The 20,038-nt window shown below is 37.0% G+C and overlaps 1 protein-coding gene across 1 annotated transcript in view; it reads right to left on the bottom strand.

The window, feature by feature from the left end:
* Positions 1–20,038, bottom strand: part of LOC134516232 (FRAS1-related extracellular matrix protein 2-like) — a 67,992-nt gene that overhangs the window by 16,930 nt on the left and 31,024 nt on the right. Inside the window, exons 5-11 of the mRNA XM_063336190.1 lie at positions 17,447–17,677; positions 17,072–17,197; positions 13,854–14,105; positions 4,843–4,992; positions 2,433–2,642; positions 1,166–1,363; positions 410–574 (exon numbers count right to left, since the gene is read on the bottom strand). Coding sequence (XP_063192260.1) covers positions 410–574; positions 1,166–1,363; positions 2,433–2,642; positions 4,843–4,992; positions 13,854–14,105; positions 17,072–17,197; positions 17,447–17,677 — 1,332 coding nt within the window. The remainder of the gene's footprint in view (positions 1–409; positions 575–1,165; positions 1,364–2,432; positions 2,643–4,842; positions 4,993–13,853; positions 14,106–17,071; positions 17,198–17,446; positions 17,678–20,038) is intronic.

The raw sequence follows: 20,038 nt of genomic DNA, 5'->3' as shown, positions 1-20,038 counted from the left end.
TTCTTAAATAACTCTCTGTGACTTGCAAAGAGTCTACTTCTCAGCATTATCAAGTATATTATTTTTTTCTTTTCTTTTTTTGTGCATGTGAATTTGACCCAAGGCATCCATGATTCTTTCAACTTAGTCAAATTTATGACTCTCTTATGAAAGCAACACATATAGAGCAATAAACAGAATGGAAATAAACATGAGAATTTCTCTTCCCATTATCCCAAAAAAGGCAGAGCCAGTGATGCATTAAGAATAGATTAAAAGGGTGCGAATTCAAAACATAAGATGCTTGACAGTTTTTTAAAAAGCTTGATACTGGGCACTTTGAAAACTGTTGATCCAAACACTGAATGGAATTAGTCCCATTTTCCCATTTGCAGCTACATACACAATCAACAATTAACATAAAACTCACTGTCTTCTTCATCCTTAATCTTGATCACAGTCTCTTTCTGATCCCCAATGGAAGCACCAAATGTGGAATCACTTTTTGGTGTTCCAAGCACCAATCTGAATTCCTCCTCCTCCTCATAAATTACATCATCCTCCAGAGATACCACACAGGGCTTCTCAGTTTCTCCTGCAGAAAGATATGAAGCAAGGATAAGACATTATCTTCATCAGAGTACAAAAGACCAGGATAAAAACAAAACAAAAACCCCACACTTTTTAAAGCTCGCTATCGGAAAGACAGTCTCAAGAACATGAACGCAGAGACTAGCACCGACTGGGACACTACATTTTCTTGTGGTTTTTGAGTCAATCTCTGCTAAGGAAAAGTCCTATGACTCTGCCACAATAGGAACTAGGCAGCATCCCTTGCAGCATTCATCAGGGTGCCGTATGGCAAGGAACCTGCTGCTCTGATTCTCCTCTGCTGAAGGCACTGCCATCAGTATTATTCCTGCTTGTTCTCATGAACAAGTGCTATGCTCAAAAGTGTAGCAGAGAATGCTCAGTATTACTGAATTCCTTATTGTCCAACTTCAGCCATAAAAACCTTTGAAAGTGCTGCTGCAAAATATTTGTTAAATAGTCCTGTGGCACCTTCTTCATCCACAGAAGCTCAACTGGCATAAACAACTCCCAGAATGTCATGGAGGTCTAGCTCCAGATTTCTTGTCAGGCAAAAGTAACACATTATTTCCTAATTCCAATGGGAAAAGCTTACCTGGGAGAAACACCACTACAGAATCATCTGTATTTGGCCTCTCCTTGTAGTCCATCATAACTTGGGCAGAACCCTGGCGAGTATAACAACGCACTGCGGATTTATGGTTAATGTCACCGCTTCGATAAATGAGGGCCACCAGCTGTTCATCTTTTTCATTTGCCACGTACATTGGTTCTTTGAACTGGACTTTGGGTACTGACAATAGAACGTGTTACACAAGTTGAAAAGGACCCTCACGCGTGCTTTTTAGATGAATTCAAATACTTTTCTGGTCTACAGCAACTAATTCCCAACTTAATACTAATTCTGTTACCAGTCTTCTCACAGTAGCTAATACTTGGTGATTTTCTTTAAAAACAGCATTTGAGCCACTTCAGAGCTGTGGGATTATTTTCTATAAAGCAATCTCTTTTACCTTTGATGCAGAGAGGAAGTAGGTGCACAAAACCACAAGGGCAAAAAGGGGTGACGACCACAATTCCATCTCTGCTGAAGTCAGTACCATACTTTGCACTGAATTCCACAAGTGAATATTTCAAAGTGAAACTGTAACTGCTCTTCAGAGTTCTGTTTGAGCATGAGCTTTCTAAAACAATATAGCTTCTTTAAGTCTTTGAACTGCAGTGAATTTGCAGAAACCTGAGCTGCTGAGAGTCAGCTTGGTTTATTTAGCAAGTGCTGGAGAACCTGCAAGTGGTGCTGTGTTGAGCGTTGTTTACTTTTAAAGTTTTACACCTACGTTTCCCCACCCCCCTTTATGCTCCTCTAGAAGAGACAATACAGTTACAGCTTCATGCAATAGTAATCCGCATGATTATTTGAAAAACTTAGCTCCCTACAACTTCTGGTGTTCGAATAACTACTAGGGGGAAAAAAAGTTAAATCCCTACAGCCTTCTCTACCTTCAAAATGAATATTCATTCAAACAAATAGCCTAATACACCAGGCATAAACAAATGTACTTTTAGCTGATGACACAGTTCTACTATTATGTCAACTTGTCCAAAACAGTATCTTCAAGTGTACAATGAGAAGGAACACAAGCCAGAGTAAAGAACCTGCACTGTAGCACTAAGTTCCAACTTTAGGTGTAGCACACAACTGTTAATCTTTATAACATAGTTGGGTGAGTGATATATCACGCTACTTATACACATAGTAATTTATCTTACTGCCAAAAAAGCCCTTCCACCTTCTAAGTGCACTTAACACACTAAAAGGAAAAACCCTTGGAAAAACTCTCCACTGCTCCCTTTATACTTACAGTCAGTGATGGTGTCATTGATAACAACAGTAGTTTTGCCAGGCTCTCCAAGCACTGCATTCACGGGCATGCAGAGAACTAGTTCAAACTTCTCCGGACCTTCCAGAATAGGCTGGCCCAAATCATCAAGGATGATCACACGGAACACTTGCATGTTGACTCCTGGTGTAAAATCCAGGCTACGGCTGATGCCCACATAATCAACTCCAGCTGTTGAGGAAGCAACAAGACTTGCATGGTTAATTACTACTATATGTCAACATATAGTTGTGTATGTCATATACATATAGTCAACATCGCTCATACATTTGTGAAATGTGTTTGCAGCTGTTTCTATTTCTGTCCTGGAGAAAACCTAACTTAGATTTTTGTCACGTGCAAACAAATTTGGGAACAATAAACATACAGTGCAACTCACAGGCAAATACATATCTGTATCATCATTTACCCTTTATGACATCAGCATAATCAAAACTTCTTTAAGATCCCTTAAACGGCAGAGTAACAGGCTACGGCCTCAACAACACACAACAGGCTTGATGTCCGCAGCAATTTAACCCTTTTTCTCAACTCTGGACTACATACGTGAGGTTTTACTTTTCTATTTACCTTTAAAGGAGCAGATGGCTGTCCCAGCATAATTCCAGCTGTACCCTAAGAAAAAGTATCTTGCACTAGGCTAGATCACAGAGCTTGAAAATCATGCTGTTACCACTGTCTCATGCCTAAAAGAAGCAGGCAGACTGACTGCAGGCGAAAACACCTAGAACAATGTGTGTGTATATCAGACTATTAAATCTAAACTGGAAGATGTATAATGACTTCACTTTTTCTTTCTGCTTGTTATCACCTTGTTTCACTGAGATTCTGACTATTCCCATAATTTTGCATTCTTTTTAACCAGAGTGTTCCTCCCTACCCCATTTTAAATGTTCTACTTGTTGTTTGTAATGACAGCAATTCTTTCCCTTCTTTGTCACACTATGTTGAAGTTTACATACTTAAAAGCAACTGTGCCTTTTTCTTTTACACATCATTATGCAGCCTCCGGATTAGAGGCAAGGAACACTTATTACTTATCTGCCTAAAAGCTGACCTCCCTGGTCGGCTGTTTGCATCATGAAGAGCTACAATTCTTGCACAGGTTTTGTTCTTTCCTTAATCAAACACTGTGTGCATAGGCGTTTCATATACAACCACATGAATATTTTTTGTGTGTAAAACTATAAATACTTGGAACTAGGAGACTATTTAGTGCAAATATTTTTTTTTTCCAAATCTCATAACTAAGCTTTAACAGAAATTATTTTAAAAAAAATAATGCTATAAATACAAGATTAGAAATGCAACATTATTGTGCTGCTTTATACACAACACAGAAAATCCCGTAGGACCCAATCATATTTCTTCACCCGAATAGTGAGTCTTCACATATTCATCACATACACTGTCTATTTTGCCAACCACTTCTCTGTTCTTCAGTAACGGTAGTCAAATTATATTTCCTTCAATCATACATGCACCATTACTAGTTGCTGTAATTCTTTGTTATTTTGGTAGCAAATCTGATCACGTATCACATACATATTAGAAAAGACAATTTTGCTTTCAGCTTGGTTAACATGAAAATTGACGAAGCCTTATCTGTCTCTTGCCAGCGTGTCATCAATTTGTTGGGCTGAACAGAGAAATTCTCATTAATGCAATCGATTTTCTTGACACCCAGCAGCTATAATTGCTCCTTAAAATTAATTTAGCAGCTAGCAAGTCAGGCAACATATTTAAAAAGTACCACAAAATTTTGGCCAGTCTTAGTATTCCTAAAGTCTGATAGGGAAAATAACTTTTCATTAGGACTGAGAAATAAAAATAGGGTTTTACAGAAACAGTCACCAGATTTGGGGTATTTTGGGTCAGTGTTGGACAGAGAAAATCCTTGGAGGTCACACTATTGGTGCCCGCCTCTCCACAGTAACCAAGAGACCCTAAAATCTCAGAAACACCAGCTTTCATAGACAAATTAAGCTTCCTTGGCTAACATACTATAGCATAATTTTAGGACAACTGCAGATCTATGCTTTAAATTCAGTACTATAAAGACAATACTCTCTCTATCACTCTGTTTCTCCCAATGTCTGCTATCAGTTAAGGTGTGAGTAAATTAACAACCATTTTATTCACGTCTATTCTCCAGTCTCCATCAGAAAGCGAGTGAGTTTAGCCGAGCTGTCTTTACCACACACAACGAAGTCACAAACATCATGTTTTCTACCTGATAAAGCCATGTCTGATGTCTTTTACTTAACTTTTTCACCCCATACGCACACTGATAAGAGTGAATGCCAGATAACCCATTTTCATGCTTAGATACTCTAAAGAAACCTGAGCGACATTTTTCTGAGCAACTCACCCTCTGCTGACACTGGTTCTGTTTTTCGGGAATGCACCGTGACAGAAGCTGCTTTGGACAGATCTGTTCCAGTCCTCCAGACACAAATCTCCACGTAACCAGCGCTTTCATCCACTTGATATTCAGCGTTACCAAAGTACAAAGCAGGTTCTAAATACAGAGAGAAATGCGTATATTTTTGAAAGAGCCTCTTTTGGCCTGCTCTTGCGCACATGTATATTTAGTGCTTGAAATCTCCAGTCTGACTTTCAGTGCTCCAACCCTGCAGCTTGATTTTTAATACGTTAACAGCTGCAAAAAAAAAAAACCCAAAAAAGGCATTACCAATTTCCCATTGGTATCTGCATTCCCATTAATATCTACTGTCCACTTACATAAATGTTACTATGCACCTGCCTACCGCTTAATGTAAGGGTTTTTTTTTTATCCTTTAAAAAACAACTAAACATTCCTTGAATTAAATAAATATTATATCTATATATTTTTGATCTTACCTGTAGTGGACAGACATCTTCCACAGCCAGCTGTTCAGGTTACAGGCTGTTTACCTTACCATCTGAAGTAAAACGGCTATTTCAAAAATTGTGACTATGTATCGTAACACAGATGTAAGACACAGGAGAGTTCTTCCGTTATATTTTTGTCAGGCAAACCAAACCAGAATTTTTTTTTAAATTTACTAGTGAAGCAAATATCTATCTAAATATACCTTCCCTTCTCCCTAAAAGATAAAGGCAGTTTGCAGGATTTCAAGAGTTTAGACTTTTTTTTTTTTTTTTGAATTGTTTTCAAAGCATACATTTGACACGGATGTGGCAGATTAAAGGTTACAAGCTGTTTTTTTCTTCAATGTGGTAAACTGACTTTAGTTATTCATAGACAACACAAAAAGTCGCACAATCCAGGTCATGGAAAAGGTCAATATTAAATTGGGTTTTAGCAGACTCTGTTGTTTAGCATAAGAGATCAAACATCACAAGACTGTCTCAAACTAGTGCCAATTTAGCTGCCTTTCTGAATACTCATCAAGAAGAATGAAGAAGCACACACTGGAGACACATTATACCTGCTGCTTTACTAAGTAATGGATGGAGTCTGCTAAATTCAATACATGGCCTCCTTTACTTTTGTCACCTAAACAATAGTAAGCTTTATCTTGCTATCACTATTAATAGAGCCTGACACATTTTTCCTGTGTTGCATATTACTACCAATCTACATTAACACAACATAGAGAATCTCTCCAATACCACAGCAACATTATTTTAGCACAATAGCCAGAACCTTCTTTAGTAGACCCGCCGCAGTTGCACAAAAGCGCGGCACTCATCTAATACGCTGCATTTCTGTTGTACCTCCTGGGGAAATTCAAAGAACTGAAAAGCTTTAGATGTCGTGATTGTTGTCTCCTACAGCTTGGGAAATGGCAGCTTAGAGTAAAACACCACGGTCCATAACGAATTTTTAATTTTTGGCTACCTGGTGTTGTCCAGAGCTCAGTTTATTAGTGAGCTTAAAGGCAGTTTTATAGAAGGGACAGTTTCCAATGACTCAATATGCCAAGTAGAGCACAGAAAAATAGACAGGCTTTTCTATATAATGTGAAGCAACACAATAATAAAAGTACCTCATCCTAGTAATAATTTTTTACATTCTGGATCTCACCTTCCCAAACCCAAATAAATGTTCTTTTGCCAATGGGTGAGAGTATCTAGCAAAGTTCTTTTTTCAACAGGGACAGACAGCACCGCTCAGCTAATGTATGTATCTACTTCCTCCATGTATGTATAAAACCAGCAGAATACCATCTGGCCTGTACTTATCTGAACATTGCCACTCCAGTTTACAGGCACCTTTGGATACTTACTGTAATTTCCTTGAGACACTGAACTGTGAGCTTTTGTTACTTTACCATCAGAGCAAACCCTGATAATCACAAAGACTTACTGCAGAAGCAGATGAGGTCTTCAGCACACCGTACTAAGGAAGGTATAAGTGTTATTTAAGCAGGACTGTATCAATTGTTATTTTCAGCCTTTTGATGGTTACCTTTAAACAGGCTGAAACAATTCCTTCCCTAGTCAGCCCAGCAGGATGACAAAGCAAATCTTTCGGATGCAAAACTCAAGAGAAAGGCTAGAGAATTAAATCAGACACTTGACGATGGGTTAAATAGTTTAATAAAACACAAAACTCGTTGAAAACATGGTTTTTTTGAAGGACAGATCTATTCATCGGGACTGTAGGACTTACTTCTAGCTAAAAATCACAGATTTTGGGGGACTGAAGATGTTGGCTTTCTTCTTGAAAAAATCTTTTTCAATTCCTGAAGTATTTTTGTATTTTAAGAAAAAGGGTATCACAACTGAAAGTCAAACTGAAGGTTTGATTTTATGTCAATTAAATACTTCAGTCTGTTTTCAAAGAAAATTTTGCTTTGCCTAAAGCAGTACCCCAACACAAACTCTTCTCCCCACCTTCCTCCCACCCCTCCAATCAGCAGTTTTAATGATAAGTTATTTGCCAGTTTTGGCATTTTTCCCCCTGTCGTGACAGATACATTTTGAAGATGATCACATTCCTTTCCCACCAGCTATGCATTTTTTATTGTTGAAGTGCTCCCCGCATGGTGAGGAGAAGAGTAGGAGTCTAAATATGCAAACTTACATGCCTTTTTTTCACAGCTAATGGATTATCAAGTGACCAGTGATGCCCTGTAAGTTGTTACAGTTTTGTTTAACCAACTTGTGTAAAGGACAGAAAGAGTAATTCTGCACAAGGCAATGGCAACGCTCCAGATTATATCGGTGTCACAGGGATCAGAATCCTACTTCAACTCAATGGGCAGAAAAATCACTGGGGTCCCCCACCAAGAGTGGAAAAATTATTTGGAAAAATACAGCTTGGCATAAATTGTTACAAATTTTGTCCACATTTCATGAAGAAAATTGCTGCAAAGTATTTACTCTGGCAGGAGTAATCATGAATCTTTGTAATGAAAAAAAATATTATTTATATATTTAAATAAAAAAAAATATTTGTAATTTAATTTCATCTATTCTTTCATATTCCTTCTTCCCTTCTGAAAGAATTGTCCAAGATTCTAGATTTAGTTTAAAAATTAGACTGGTTAATTTTCTCTATTCACATAGGAATCTACTTTCAAATATCAAAAATCCATCAATTTCCCTTAGGCACAGCTTAATGGATTTTCAAGTACAGGTCGTAAATTCTTTTGAAGTTTTAAGAGATCAAGCAGTTCAGCTTATTGCAGTCCATGATAACTGTCTTGAACTGGCCCTTAAATACCAGCCTCATTAATTGGGAGAGTAACTTTTTTCCCCTCCTTGAATGTGCATACTGTGTCTACAACTATATGGACTAAAACATTATAACTTCAGATGTCAGTGCTGTTCCTTTTGATAACAAGCTTTTTGTTTTGAAATATGGCTTAAGGAGATGCAATAATCAGTAATTATTCTTATTACAGTCATCTTTCCCATTTCTATTATAGCCACCATAATTTGTCATCTTAAATTGTGTTAAGGTCTTCATGTCTCCTGCTGAGAACTTGAAACACTTGCTGCAACAATCCAAAGTTTCTCAATCTTATTGTATTATCAATGAAAAATACTGAGTAAGCAAATACTTTTGTTCATTTCCAACACAAATAAGTGAAAATAAGATTAAAAAAATAAGTATCTGTATAATTCTTTTTTAAATCTTTCAGATGAACATCTTTCCCACATAAATATAGTACAATGAGAGAAAATGGATCCTTGGATACTGTGACCAGTGAAATTCAACAGCATTTTTTGCGTCTTCAGAGTTTCTGAATGTCCAATCTATATACACCTACTCTCCCAAAAATGACAGCGATAATAAGCATGAGTCAATAGACTATTAAACATGTTAAGGAAGATGACACTTGTGACTTAATTATTACAGCACATTAATCACTTGTCTCTGAAACACAACACATTTTTATTATGAAGCCCAAAGATAATTAAAAAAAAAAAGGAAAAAAGAAAAGTAGTTTTAAAAGTGGAGGTCATTCATGTATTTATACTCTCTTTTCTTTCGCTTTTAGGATGGTCAGTGAAGAAATCATTACACTAATTACCAAATATTTAACTAAGAAACCAGAACAGCATCTGAGCTAACTGGTAATCTTTAGCAAACAATAGTGATTTCAATCACGAAAAGCCATAAACTATCAATTTAAAATGGATTTTCCTTCACAAAATAATAGCTCTAAGTGTCAGTTTGGCCTAGAAAGCCAGTCAATTTTCTTTTTTTTTAAGCTGTGGCCCTGAAACCTTTTCTACCTACGATGCCACTTCAATACACAAGCAAAGAGCTAATGTGGATTTCCGCTTGCTTAAGAAAACTACAAGCTGTTTGCACCTATTTCTTCAAAGCCTATTTCTTCAAAGTTTACTGAACAACCGGACTCTTTGTTCAGCCAGACACGGACAGCGTGCTCCCAGGCACCCACATTACAGGAAAATGATACACAGCTGAGAGATCACTGGTTTAGCATCAAGGGTCCACTACAAAACCTGCATTGTTCTTTGGCTCGGAGAGACCCTAGATCAAAGGACAGACATTATGTCTTGACTATTAGCTTGCTGTTTATTTTTCCTTTTAATTCTTGAAATAACACTTTCCTTTACTTAAACATTACTATAATGTTATGAGAATGTGGAGTCATAATTAATTTTCAAGATATTTAAGTTTTAAACTTTTTCATGCACTAAGCTATATGAAACTGGTGACTGAAGACTCGAGACCTAATAATGAGTTATTTCTGGTTTTTACGTGTGTGTAACATGACTCTGTGAGGAGCTATGGGTCTTCACTTGAGGCAGTCTGTGGCAGGCCTCTCCTTAGGACATTGACAACAAAATTTTAGGACCCTCTTCTTTATAAAGTCTGTTTTCTCTTTAAGGAATCCCTGGGTATACACTTCTCAAACCATACTGCAAGCTTTGATCAATGCCTTCCTCCATATAATGCACAAACCATAATCACATCTGAGCGGAGAAGGTAGAAATTTGAATGCTTTAGATGCTAAACAGGGGTAAGTTTCTACAATTGTAGCCTCAGAGATGAAAACAGACTCATGTACAGAACTAATACTGAAAATTTTCATGTATTTCACAGAAAAAAGTCACTGTGCTTTATTTTCCAGTATAAAGCCATTATACAGAATCATTTATTTTAAAATGCAGCAAGATAACGCCCTTCAGAGAGGGAGACCTAAGCAGAATATATGCAAGAAACCTCAAACCCTGAGACAATAAACCCAAGAAACTGCTTTCTCCTCCATCCTCAGACACACATAGCACTGTGGATACCAGTGATCTCACAAGTTTTATGAAGCTCCCATGAGACATCTCAACAGAACAGCCAGCAAGACAAAAATAATTTCCATTCTTGCCTGTGCACTGCTATCAGACTTTCAAAATGGGAATAGTGACTAAGAGAATTTAATAATGCCTGGTATTTTAATGCCTGGAATTTTAATTGCCTGGTATTTATATCACCTTGTGGCAACATTATCTTTACTGATAGAACGTTTTTTCTGAAATATATTCTAAACTTTGTGAACCACTCTCTAAAAATATTTAAACAGCAGTAATTTCACTAACACAAACTCTGACAACATACCTGACTGCTTTCCTTGATGACACTTTAAGTGGCTTTCCTTCTTGCTTTAAAGCTTAATGCACGTAAAAATGTTTCAGATCACTTAATATATTCTTCAACTTTCACTGACATGCGAAAGCACTAAAATGACTGACATTAAAGTCGTGGCATTTACATACAGCTTTCTTTGGCCTAAGAAACTCAAGCCTTTTCTCTCCAAAATTTATTCTTTTTTAAAAACTGGTGACAAGAAATATATTTGTTACTTCAAATCTTACTAATGCTAAGCAATACCAATACTAATACCAAGCAATAACCTGCTTTTTTTGTATTTGATCACTGTGAGATGTGGAATGCTGTGAATAAAATTAGCACAAGGTATTTGCTTTTATGTGTATGTCAGGGAGCATTCACAGAATCTCGTCGTGGGTGAACAAAAGAGCAAAGTGATCATTCCCAAATTACTTTTATTTAGAAAAAAGTGTGAGGAGTATTTCCTGTGTTGCTTGCTATAGCAAGGAACACATTCATACTGCATATATCTGTATGTGGTCAGAGCTGCACACTTTTCTACGCTGTCAAAAGGCCTTATCTTACTATCAGCAAAATCTCCACTGACTGCACTGCAAGTCTAACACCTCTCCAGGTATTTAAGCACTTTGGATGCAATTACTCAAGTTTATCTGTTATATTGCCCTTTACTCAATCACAACTATATTTTTGCCATCTGTACTTACACATAAAGGGGTTCAGACCTCAGAGCTTGCCATTACACACAAAGGACTATGCCTAGTACTTTTCTGCAAGGTTACCTATTTTCTATTTGCACTGTTAAGCAATTCATAAAAATGTAAAATTCTGGAAGTGGTGCCAATATTATGGACGTTTCTGTAAAAATTTGTAATATAAACAAAGCCAATAAATGCAAAAATGTGTATCATGTTCCAGGTTCATTTATATTAAAGCTAATCATGGCCTGAATCGATGTTAATTTATGCTGTGTATGGTCACTTATCTGTACAAGTAGTTTTGGAACACTATCAGATCTTAATAATAAAATTTTGCATTTTCCTTTTCTTTTTCTAGGGCTGGCTAACGCAGGATTACTATTATCCCTTAATGCTGCAAATAATTCTATTCATATATATGAAAGTCTTTGCCTCTCAATTTCTTTCTTTTTCTCCTTGTAGGGCTCCCTGGCCCTTGTTGTTAGAGGCATTACAGCACATCTCATATGACCAACTTGACCAAAGGATTGTGCGAATACAGTCACATCCCAAATCAAAGCTGTGCTCAACTTTTTTCCAATTGGAAAGAAGCACTTTCAAGCTTATTATTGCCTTATTCCTTTGCTGAGTCTAACAATCATTCCAAGTTTGGTCCCACTATTAACAAAAGCCCCAAAGCATTCATCTTTCAGACACAACCAGGCATATGCCTGTGAAATCTTCGTTTTCACTTTAACACTCCTACAGTGCTAAGTATATATACTTTTCCGCTGCATATATGCTGACAGTACTGTGTATTAGAAATGTTTGGTGGATGAAGGTATCATTCTGCAGAAAAAGAAAACTGATGAAACTTTACTCTTTGAAACACAAATTTTCCCATCTGAGAAAGAAGGTTGTCCAGTTTCTTATCAATCAATCCAATGCCAGCAGTGTAAAAGCTGGAAAAGCTGTCACGAAAACAGAATGGCAGCCTGTTTCCTGTCTGTTCATCCAAAATGGAAAGTCTTACAAAGTGATGTATTCTTAAGAAACTTTTCATTTCAGAGCATACTCTAACAAATTGAGCTTAAGCCCTAACCATCTTTCCATATGACACAGGCTGAGTTTGGAATTACTCTGAATTTATCTGATGATAGGTTTTTTTAGTATTTTGCTGGATGGTATTCTTAGAAAGAAAGATTTGTAACAAAAAAAGAGAGAAAGCTATAAACTATCAAAGTTGTGCTGAAAAGTAGAAGCATGATAATTTTCTGTCAACTGATATAAAATAATTACCTATATTGTAATTTTGCTTTCTGTGTATATCAAAATAATTTTCTCTCTATTAAGAACTGCATAGAAAGCAGTTTTGATCTGCTGATAATAAATAATTTTGTTTTCCATGAAAATAAAAATCTGGTTATTGAGTCTGGTAAAGAAAATAACTCTTTCCTTGCCCCAATGGCTTAATTCTGCATTATTTTCCTTCCTATTCTCTGAAAAAGGTAAAGAAGCCTTTTGACAAATCTCATCAAGCTGAAGGCCATGATACTCTTATTAACTTCATTCTTATGGCAAATTCACTTCTGATGTAAATCCTTTGGCCTCAGAGAAATTACACCAGTGATAATTTTGGCCCATTCACGTTTCATTTGAGAAAACAACATTTTTCCCCTCATCAATTTGACTGTTTTGACTAGTTGATTTCTGGAGGACACACAAAAGGGTAGAAATAAACAGTAGCTAATAGAAATATTCTCCCGGATCTTTAGCTTTATACTTTTCTTCATATAACAGAATGAAAGTTATTTTTTTATTGCAGGACACAGAAATCAGGCTCCAAATTCTCATTATTTATGAAGTGAATCAAAAGCTCCAAAGAATCAGCTCAGTATAGCTTCAATACTGAACCTGACCACTATTGTATAACATGACTTTGTCTAATCAATGTACAGAACTCCTGCCTTATTTAGCACAATTATATTCACAATACCGGATTAGCAAGACAGATTTCAACAAGGACTAAAAGAACAAATAGAAGTATGACAATAAAGTACATGGCTTTTCTTCTGCTTCTGTCTAATAGTATCAATTCTTGGATTGAATTCTTTGTCTCCAAATTTATAATAAAAAAGGAAGAGTTGCACTTAAAAGTGCACTAATCTTGACACACTGGTAATTACTGTGCATGACAAATTAGCCTCTATTAACTATTTCTACTCTTTATCTGATAGCATACAAATTTTTTCATCCATAACATTGACACGGAACTAATCCTATACCTGTGTAAACTACGGTAATCACAGACTCTGCTGCAGTAACAGTAAATCTAATCCTCACAGATTTACCTCAGATCTGTAATATCTGTAATAAAATAGTCATCTAAGTCCTATGCCAGTAAAGAAAATCTAATCCTCAATTCCTACTGCAATAACAAAACACTGTAAACTAAAGTGCATGATACATATTATACACTGTGTTATACACAGTTCAATGTTTGTTCTGCCAGTTTTTCTACTGAGTAAGCAAATCCTGTACTCAAGTTTTCACCTGTTCAAAAAACTAAAGCACAGTGGAAGAGATTATTTAATGAGCAAAACTTTCAAAGAGGAAAGTCCCAGCAAAGCAAAACTGCTTCTTCATACTCACCATCATCTGTGTCAGCCAAGATTATTACTTTGGTGCTTGGGAATTCAGTGCCAATTTGGCCACCCACTGGCATGCTCAGAGAAACATTGAAGGTCTCATCTTCCTCATAGAGAGAGTCATCAATAATGACAACACGACAGATTTTCTCAGTCTCATCCTTATCAAAATGAACAATGCTGCTATGATCTTCAGGACGTGAGATGTAGTCAGAATAAGACAAGACCGTGGATGGTACTGTGCCAGTAGCAGAACCTATGGGGAGAGAGGGTAAAAAATGAATTACAGGGACTCAGGACTTTAAAGAAGCAGAACAACAACAGCCCTTTAATGAAACAAACACAGAAAAAGTATTTTATGCTGGAACTGACTAATAAATATGCTTTGGTATCAAGTTAAACAGAAAAAATTCTTGCTATTTATAATACAACTTCTCCAGTAGCAAAGTGGCTCAGAGGCCTCTTATTATCACCCACGAAGCCCCCACGAAACCATTTCTGCTCATGATTCACTATTATATCCAGTTATTTTTGTGGAGCAGCACTTCAACCAGGTGAGAGAAGTGAGTCGGCTAATTAAAAAGAAACACAACAAACCTCTCAAAAATACACTTCGATATGAATTGGGTAGAGCACAGCCCCATCAGCAGCTGAACAGTCACAATAAAAAGCGATTTTGTGAGGGAAGAAGAAAAAAGTGCAAGAGTAGTTAGGAGAGGCAAGGGGCAAAACCTCCAATAGGTTTTGCTGTTGAAAGATGAGGACATGGAGCCACACCCGATTCAACATCACACGCGACTGACCACATTTTGTAACACTTGCACTGAAAAATGGCAAGATGTTTTCCCTTTTCACTTCTGCATGCTATTCTTTCATGGATCAGAATGTCTATGAAAGTCACTGGGACCTTAGGATGAGGACTCTTCCTGAACAAATTAATTTGAACTTCACATTTACTTCATTGTGTGATTCTTAGAAGGTGGGGGTGAAAAAAAAATTATGCTGTGTTTATTTGTGTGAAATACTTGGGTTTTTTTTAAAAAAGTAAGCTTATACGCAATATGAACCTAAGAACTGTTGTTGATTTGCACTACCAGCATCCTTGTAGCCAACTGGGATGTCACTATCTGGTTGGGTGGAATGCTAGCCAGGTGAAAACTGGCTAGATCACCAGAATCAAAGGGTGGTGGTTAATAGTTTGTACTCCACCTAAAGGCCAGTTACAAGTGGAGTTCCTCAGTGGCCTGGCCTAGGTCCACGGGGATTTTCAGGGGCAAGAGACTGAGCAACCTGTTCCCACCTCACAGCTGCCACGGCTTTGAGGAGCAGATCTAACTGGAGACCTCTCAAGGTCTCTTCTAAACTGACCTAATTCTGAGTACCTGTGCAGTCAGGTGGCCTGATTTCCAGAGGTTGCAAGTACACACAACATACATTGATTACCTTCCTTTAATACAGACAGGGGTTAGTAATGTGTTGGACACTTAATCTTTCTCAGCCTGCTTAATAAATGAGAGACAGTGTCATGTTTACCATGCTTATTATGTTTAAAACTTTGAGAAAAATTATTTTACTGCAGCATGTTTATGAAAAGCTACATGACAACAATGACAGCAATTGTGCATTTGGGTAAGCGGCTAGCCTTATTAAGGCCAGACAGGTTGGCAGCCTACAAGGACAAAAAGCCTTAAGTAACTGGGTAAGATTTTCTGTGCCTCAATACACAACAAAAGAGCTTTTAAAAGCCTTTATAAGCCCTTATAAGTCATTGATGAAGGAACAGATGACCTCTGAATGCCTGACACACTGAAGATTCCTGACAACCAGTCAGGCTGACTCTTACAGGTAAGGGTAAAATAGAAACAAAAGACGTTAAAAGGATTTTCTGAACCAAAAGTTTAAATAAGTCACAAAACTGAGGATGATCCTCCATTTTCTGCTCATGAAGCATACAGAATGCTGGTATCTCAAGCTGTGACTATCTGATAGAAGACTTATATAAGAAAACCATTTTTTTCAGTCAAAACTTCCATATTTCACTGCTTAGAATAAATGCTAACCCGTATCTTAAGCCTGGTTTTATTTATAAATGTCCATTACATTATCTTTATATTTTGAATGCACATTTTAGATTTGATTAAGAATTATCTGATATATTTATAATATCTCGTATTTTTACAATATCTAATTTTCTCTCCTCTGCCATCCCATTTTTCAGTTTATAGTAGGCTTATTTTGTAGTCAAGAACTACATTCAGAATACTTAAGATTCAAATGAGTTGAAGAAAGAATCCTACTATCAATTACCTGTCTGTATTAACTATATTATTTGAGTGACAACCACCACACTGAAAGTCAGCACACCACCACAAACTTAAGTTCACGCATCTCTCTATATCTAGTGAAGACATGGTTGTGATCTGAACTTTATAGCTGGCCTCTAACCTAAACAAACCCCCAAAATCTCGTTTGATTTTAGAAATGGTTTAGTTCCAAGTCTACATCTTTTCTCTGCGGTTCATGACCAACTCCATACATCGCCTTCTTTCATAATACAGATTCACAAATGAGTTAAAAAGCATTATTAAGCAGATCATTGCTTCATGCAGCCTTATGTTTAAACAAAAAGTGATACTCTATGCCTGTAGTCTGGCAATTTTGAAATACTTGTTCTTGCTGAATCAACTGAACCCCTGACTTGGCTTCCAGCTACATAGTCTAAAAGCAAAACACTGACAACAGGAACAGCCCACCCACTGGGCACCTCAGTTCTCATTCAGGGTGTATACAAAGGTGCAAGGATCAGTCAGATCCTCAACAACAGGAGAGGAACAGGTTTTAAAACTAGAATAATCCTTTTTTCCCTTCTAAACAATCACTGCAGGGACAGGCATTTCCTCTTCAGCAGGAAAAGCTGCAGGAAAAAAAATGGTGCCTCTTTGAAAAAAGGTATACATATATATACACATACTTATATATACATATACGTATACATATATATATATATATGCGCGTGCACACGCACACACGCATATTCTTACATTTTTGGGCTTTAAAACACTCTTCAAGCACAGAGCTAGACATACGTAAGTTGCTTGCAAAAATCACTTGTTCCAGCTACTGAAGTTACTGGCAATACTTGCTGACTAACAACTGCCTTTGCTCTCTTACCTAAACATAGATATTACGCTGAACAGTCTGTTACCTAGCTAGATAACATACCTTGGTGTGTAGCACAAACGACCATCAGTTCTTGACTGACATCTCCAGATCTTCTAACAGGAATCAGCAGTTCACCTATATCTTCCTCTACCCTATATTCCAGCTGAGGAATATACACTGTAGATACTGAAGAAAAACATGATGAGAGAAGGGAGGCCTATGGTTGAACACCTGTATGACATTACAGAGTATGAATTTAGCCAGGGAAGGGATTTACTAAGAAATAAAATTTCCTTACTCAGCTAAGTGAAGCTTTAAGACAGGGCTGAACCACAAGAACAAAGACAGATGAGTTATACCAGTACTCACAGGACCCACAGGCGAACAGTACTGCACCTGATCGCAAATTCTAAGGGTACAAGAAATGATACGTACCATCACCAGGATCCACGATTTCAACGGTTGCTATTGCTGGACTCTCAAGGGCAGCCATAACTGGATCAGACAGAACAATTTGGAATGTTTCAGATGCTTCGTATTCATTGTCTGCAAATATCCTCACTCGCCAGGTAGCCAAAACCTGTCCTGGATTGAACTGGACCTGTTTCTGAGGTTTACCCTTGAAGTCTTTATCCTTTACTGCTGTACCATCTTTGGTTCCAATACCTGCATAAAAATTCAGAGGAATTATTCTCCATGCATTTTAGTATTTTCATAAAACTAAAACAACCACAAAAAATAGTTTTAAAAGGCTAATCTGGCAGTTATTTACCTTCAGAAAAAAATAAGGATGGTTATATCACACTTTCTCTAACATTGTTGCATAGCTCAAAAAAAAATTGGTAATAAGGGTAGGGTACTGCCAACATGTGTGTGCATATAGAATTGTATTTGCATGAATAATTCCATTGACTACACCTGCTGGGCACTTAAAACCTATACAAGCATCAACAAAGTTACTGAGGCTTGAGGTTATTTATGAAATATGAGTGAACAGAACTGTTCAACAGGGCCAATTTTCCCATCTATATAAAAATTCATGGAAAAAGTTTTCCAGTTAAGAAATTTATTTATCTCAATTAAGGTGTTCAAGGCTTCACTGAAAGTGTAATTTAGTCACCCATATAAAAAAAACCAAAACAAACAAACCAAAAAACAACCCGATCGCTCATCTTTTTCAAAGAGTAATTAATCATTGTATGTTTAATAATTTGTGCTTACTGTTTCCGTTACTGCTCTGTATCTGTGCTGTACTTATACACATTTAAGATCTACGAAGTTCTTTTACCACTTCTCCCTGTACATTAAATAAGCCCTAATGACTTTTGCTGTCTGTCCAATTGTTGCTTCTGCAGATGCTCTCTTAGTTAGGTAAATAACTGGACATTTGATGCGGAATTGCAGCTCAGTGTGACAGAACAATGTTTTCAGGGTTTATTGGGTCCACCACAGTACACAAATTTGCTCCTTCTCTCCCACTTCTCTCCCATTTTTTCTTCTTCATGGAAATCTAAACTGCGATAGCTAATCACATATCCATCCTCTCTGCTGGGGTATTATCCAACCAGAAACTTTTAATTGTACAGGTTTAAAAGACTACACGTTCTCGTCTCAATAAAAAACACAGAGGGTAGTTGCATAGAGGTTCTAGGGCTAGAGATGAATGCAGTTAGTTCAAAGTTAAGCAGCAGATGAGGATTTAAATCAAGGTAGGTTTTGTTTGCTATTCAGATCAGATGGCTTTTGCTGCAGCATGAGTTCATAAAACTATGACAAACCATGAATGTTTTGAAAGAGCAAAAACAATATACAGAAATGTGAATATGCTTTATTGGAAACTCATATGCAGGATGCTACAACTGACATAAGGATTCATTCAGCTTTTGCTACTTAATGCAGCACACCCAATTTTAATTTTTTTTTTAAGGTGAGACTGTATCAAACAAAAAATATATCATAGGAATACAGAGAGTTGTTACACATTTTTAAGCCTGGGTATTTTTATAGCTAGGTTTCTCATTTTTTTTAATCAAAGGGGCACACATACTGGCAGAAACCAACTGTGGATGCAATGAAACGAAGATCTGTAACTCACCGTGGGGTTTTGAAATTCATTACTGCCTTTGGGTTTCAATCCAGCATTAGTTCAAATATATTAGCATCTTTCTATAAAGGTTCAACACCAGCAACTAAGAGTCACTTCACCTCCCCAGCTGAGAATGACTAATCCCTCTCAAGTCAACAGCCTACATGTTTGTTGGAGAATCTAAAGGCTTGCAAAGAGCTTCGGAAGGCTGTGGAGTATGAAATCATTCCTAAATGATTTAATTCCTAAATTCCCACAGTTTTTCTATTCCACAACTGCTTAGGTTTTAAATGCCTGATTTAATTAATACTCAGATAATAGCCCAATATATTTGTGTTGCACAAAGCAAGTATTGTCATACACGGGTTTAAATTATAAAAACTCTAAAACTTTGAACCATTTTTCTTTTTGTTATTAATTCAGGGAGAAAAAGACCTTTCCGTTCTGTGTTCCTTGAGTCGCTCCATTGGTCCAAAGATTTCTGTGTTTCCTATTTACTTCGCAGAGCTGTCACGATTGGGTACTCTGCTATCCCATGACAGCACACTTGTAACTTCAGTGCGCTCTACACCTGCCACTTCGAGACCCTTCGAGACCCTTCGAGAATTTCTAGTAGCTTTCAGATTTTCACATAGCTCAAAGGCCAGCACAACACTGTCCTTGTAAAGTGAGAAGTTGTAACTAACTTCTCCACAACTTGGTTCTGCAAGCAAAGATCAGCTACTTCAAGAACTTGGTTCTTTACTTACAGCTAAAGTTAATGTGTTATGTAATGTATCCTCCTCCCAAAATAAACAACGCAGGGTATCCCAATTTCTGTTTTGTTGTCTGGCAAGTGACTTCAGGAAAAAGACACTGGGCAAACAGCAGAAGTTCATTTTATTGATTTGTTCTTACAGCTACTAATATACATACTCGCTTAGATTTCTGGGTGGCAGCAG

This window comes from Chroicocephalus ridibundus, chromosome 5, assembly GCF_963924245.1.
Source record: "Chroicocephalus ridibundus chromosome 5, bChrRid1.1, whole genome shotgun sequence".
NCBI lineage: Eukaryota > Metazoa > Chordata > Aves > Charadriiformes > Laridae > Chroicocephalus > Chroicocephalus ridibundus.
The sequence above is the reverse complement of the archived record's forward strand: the minus strand, read 5'-3'. Positions and strand labels throughout refer to the sequence as shown.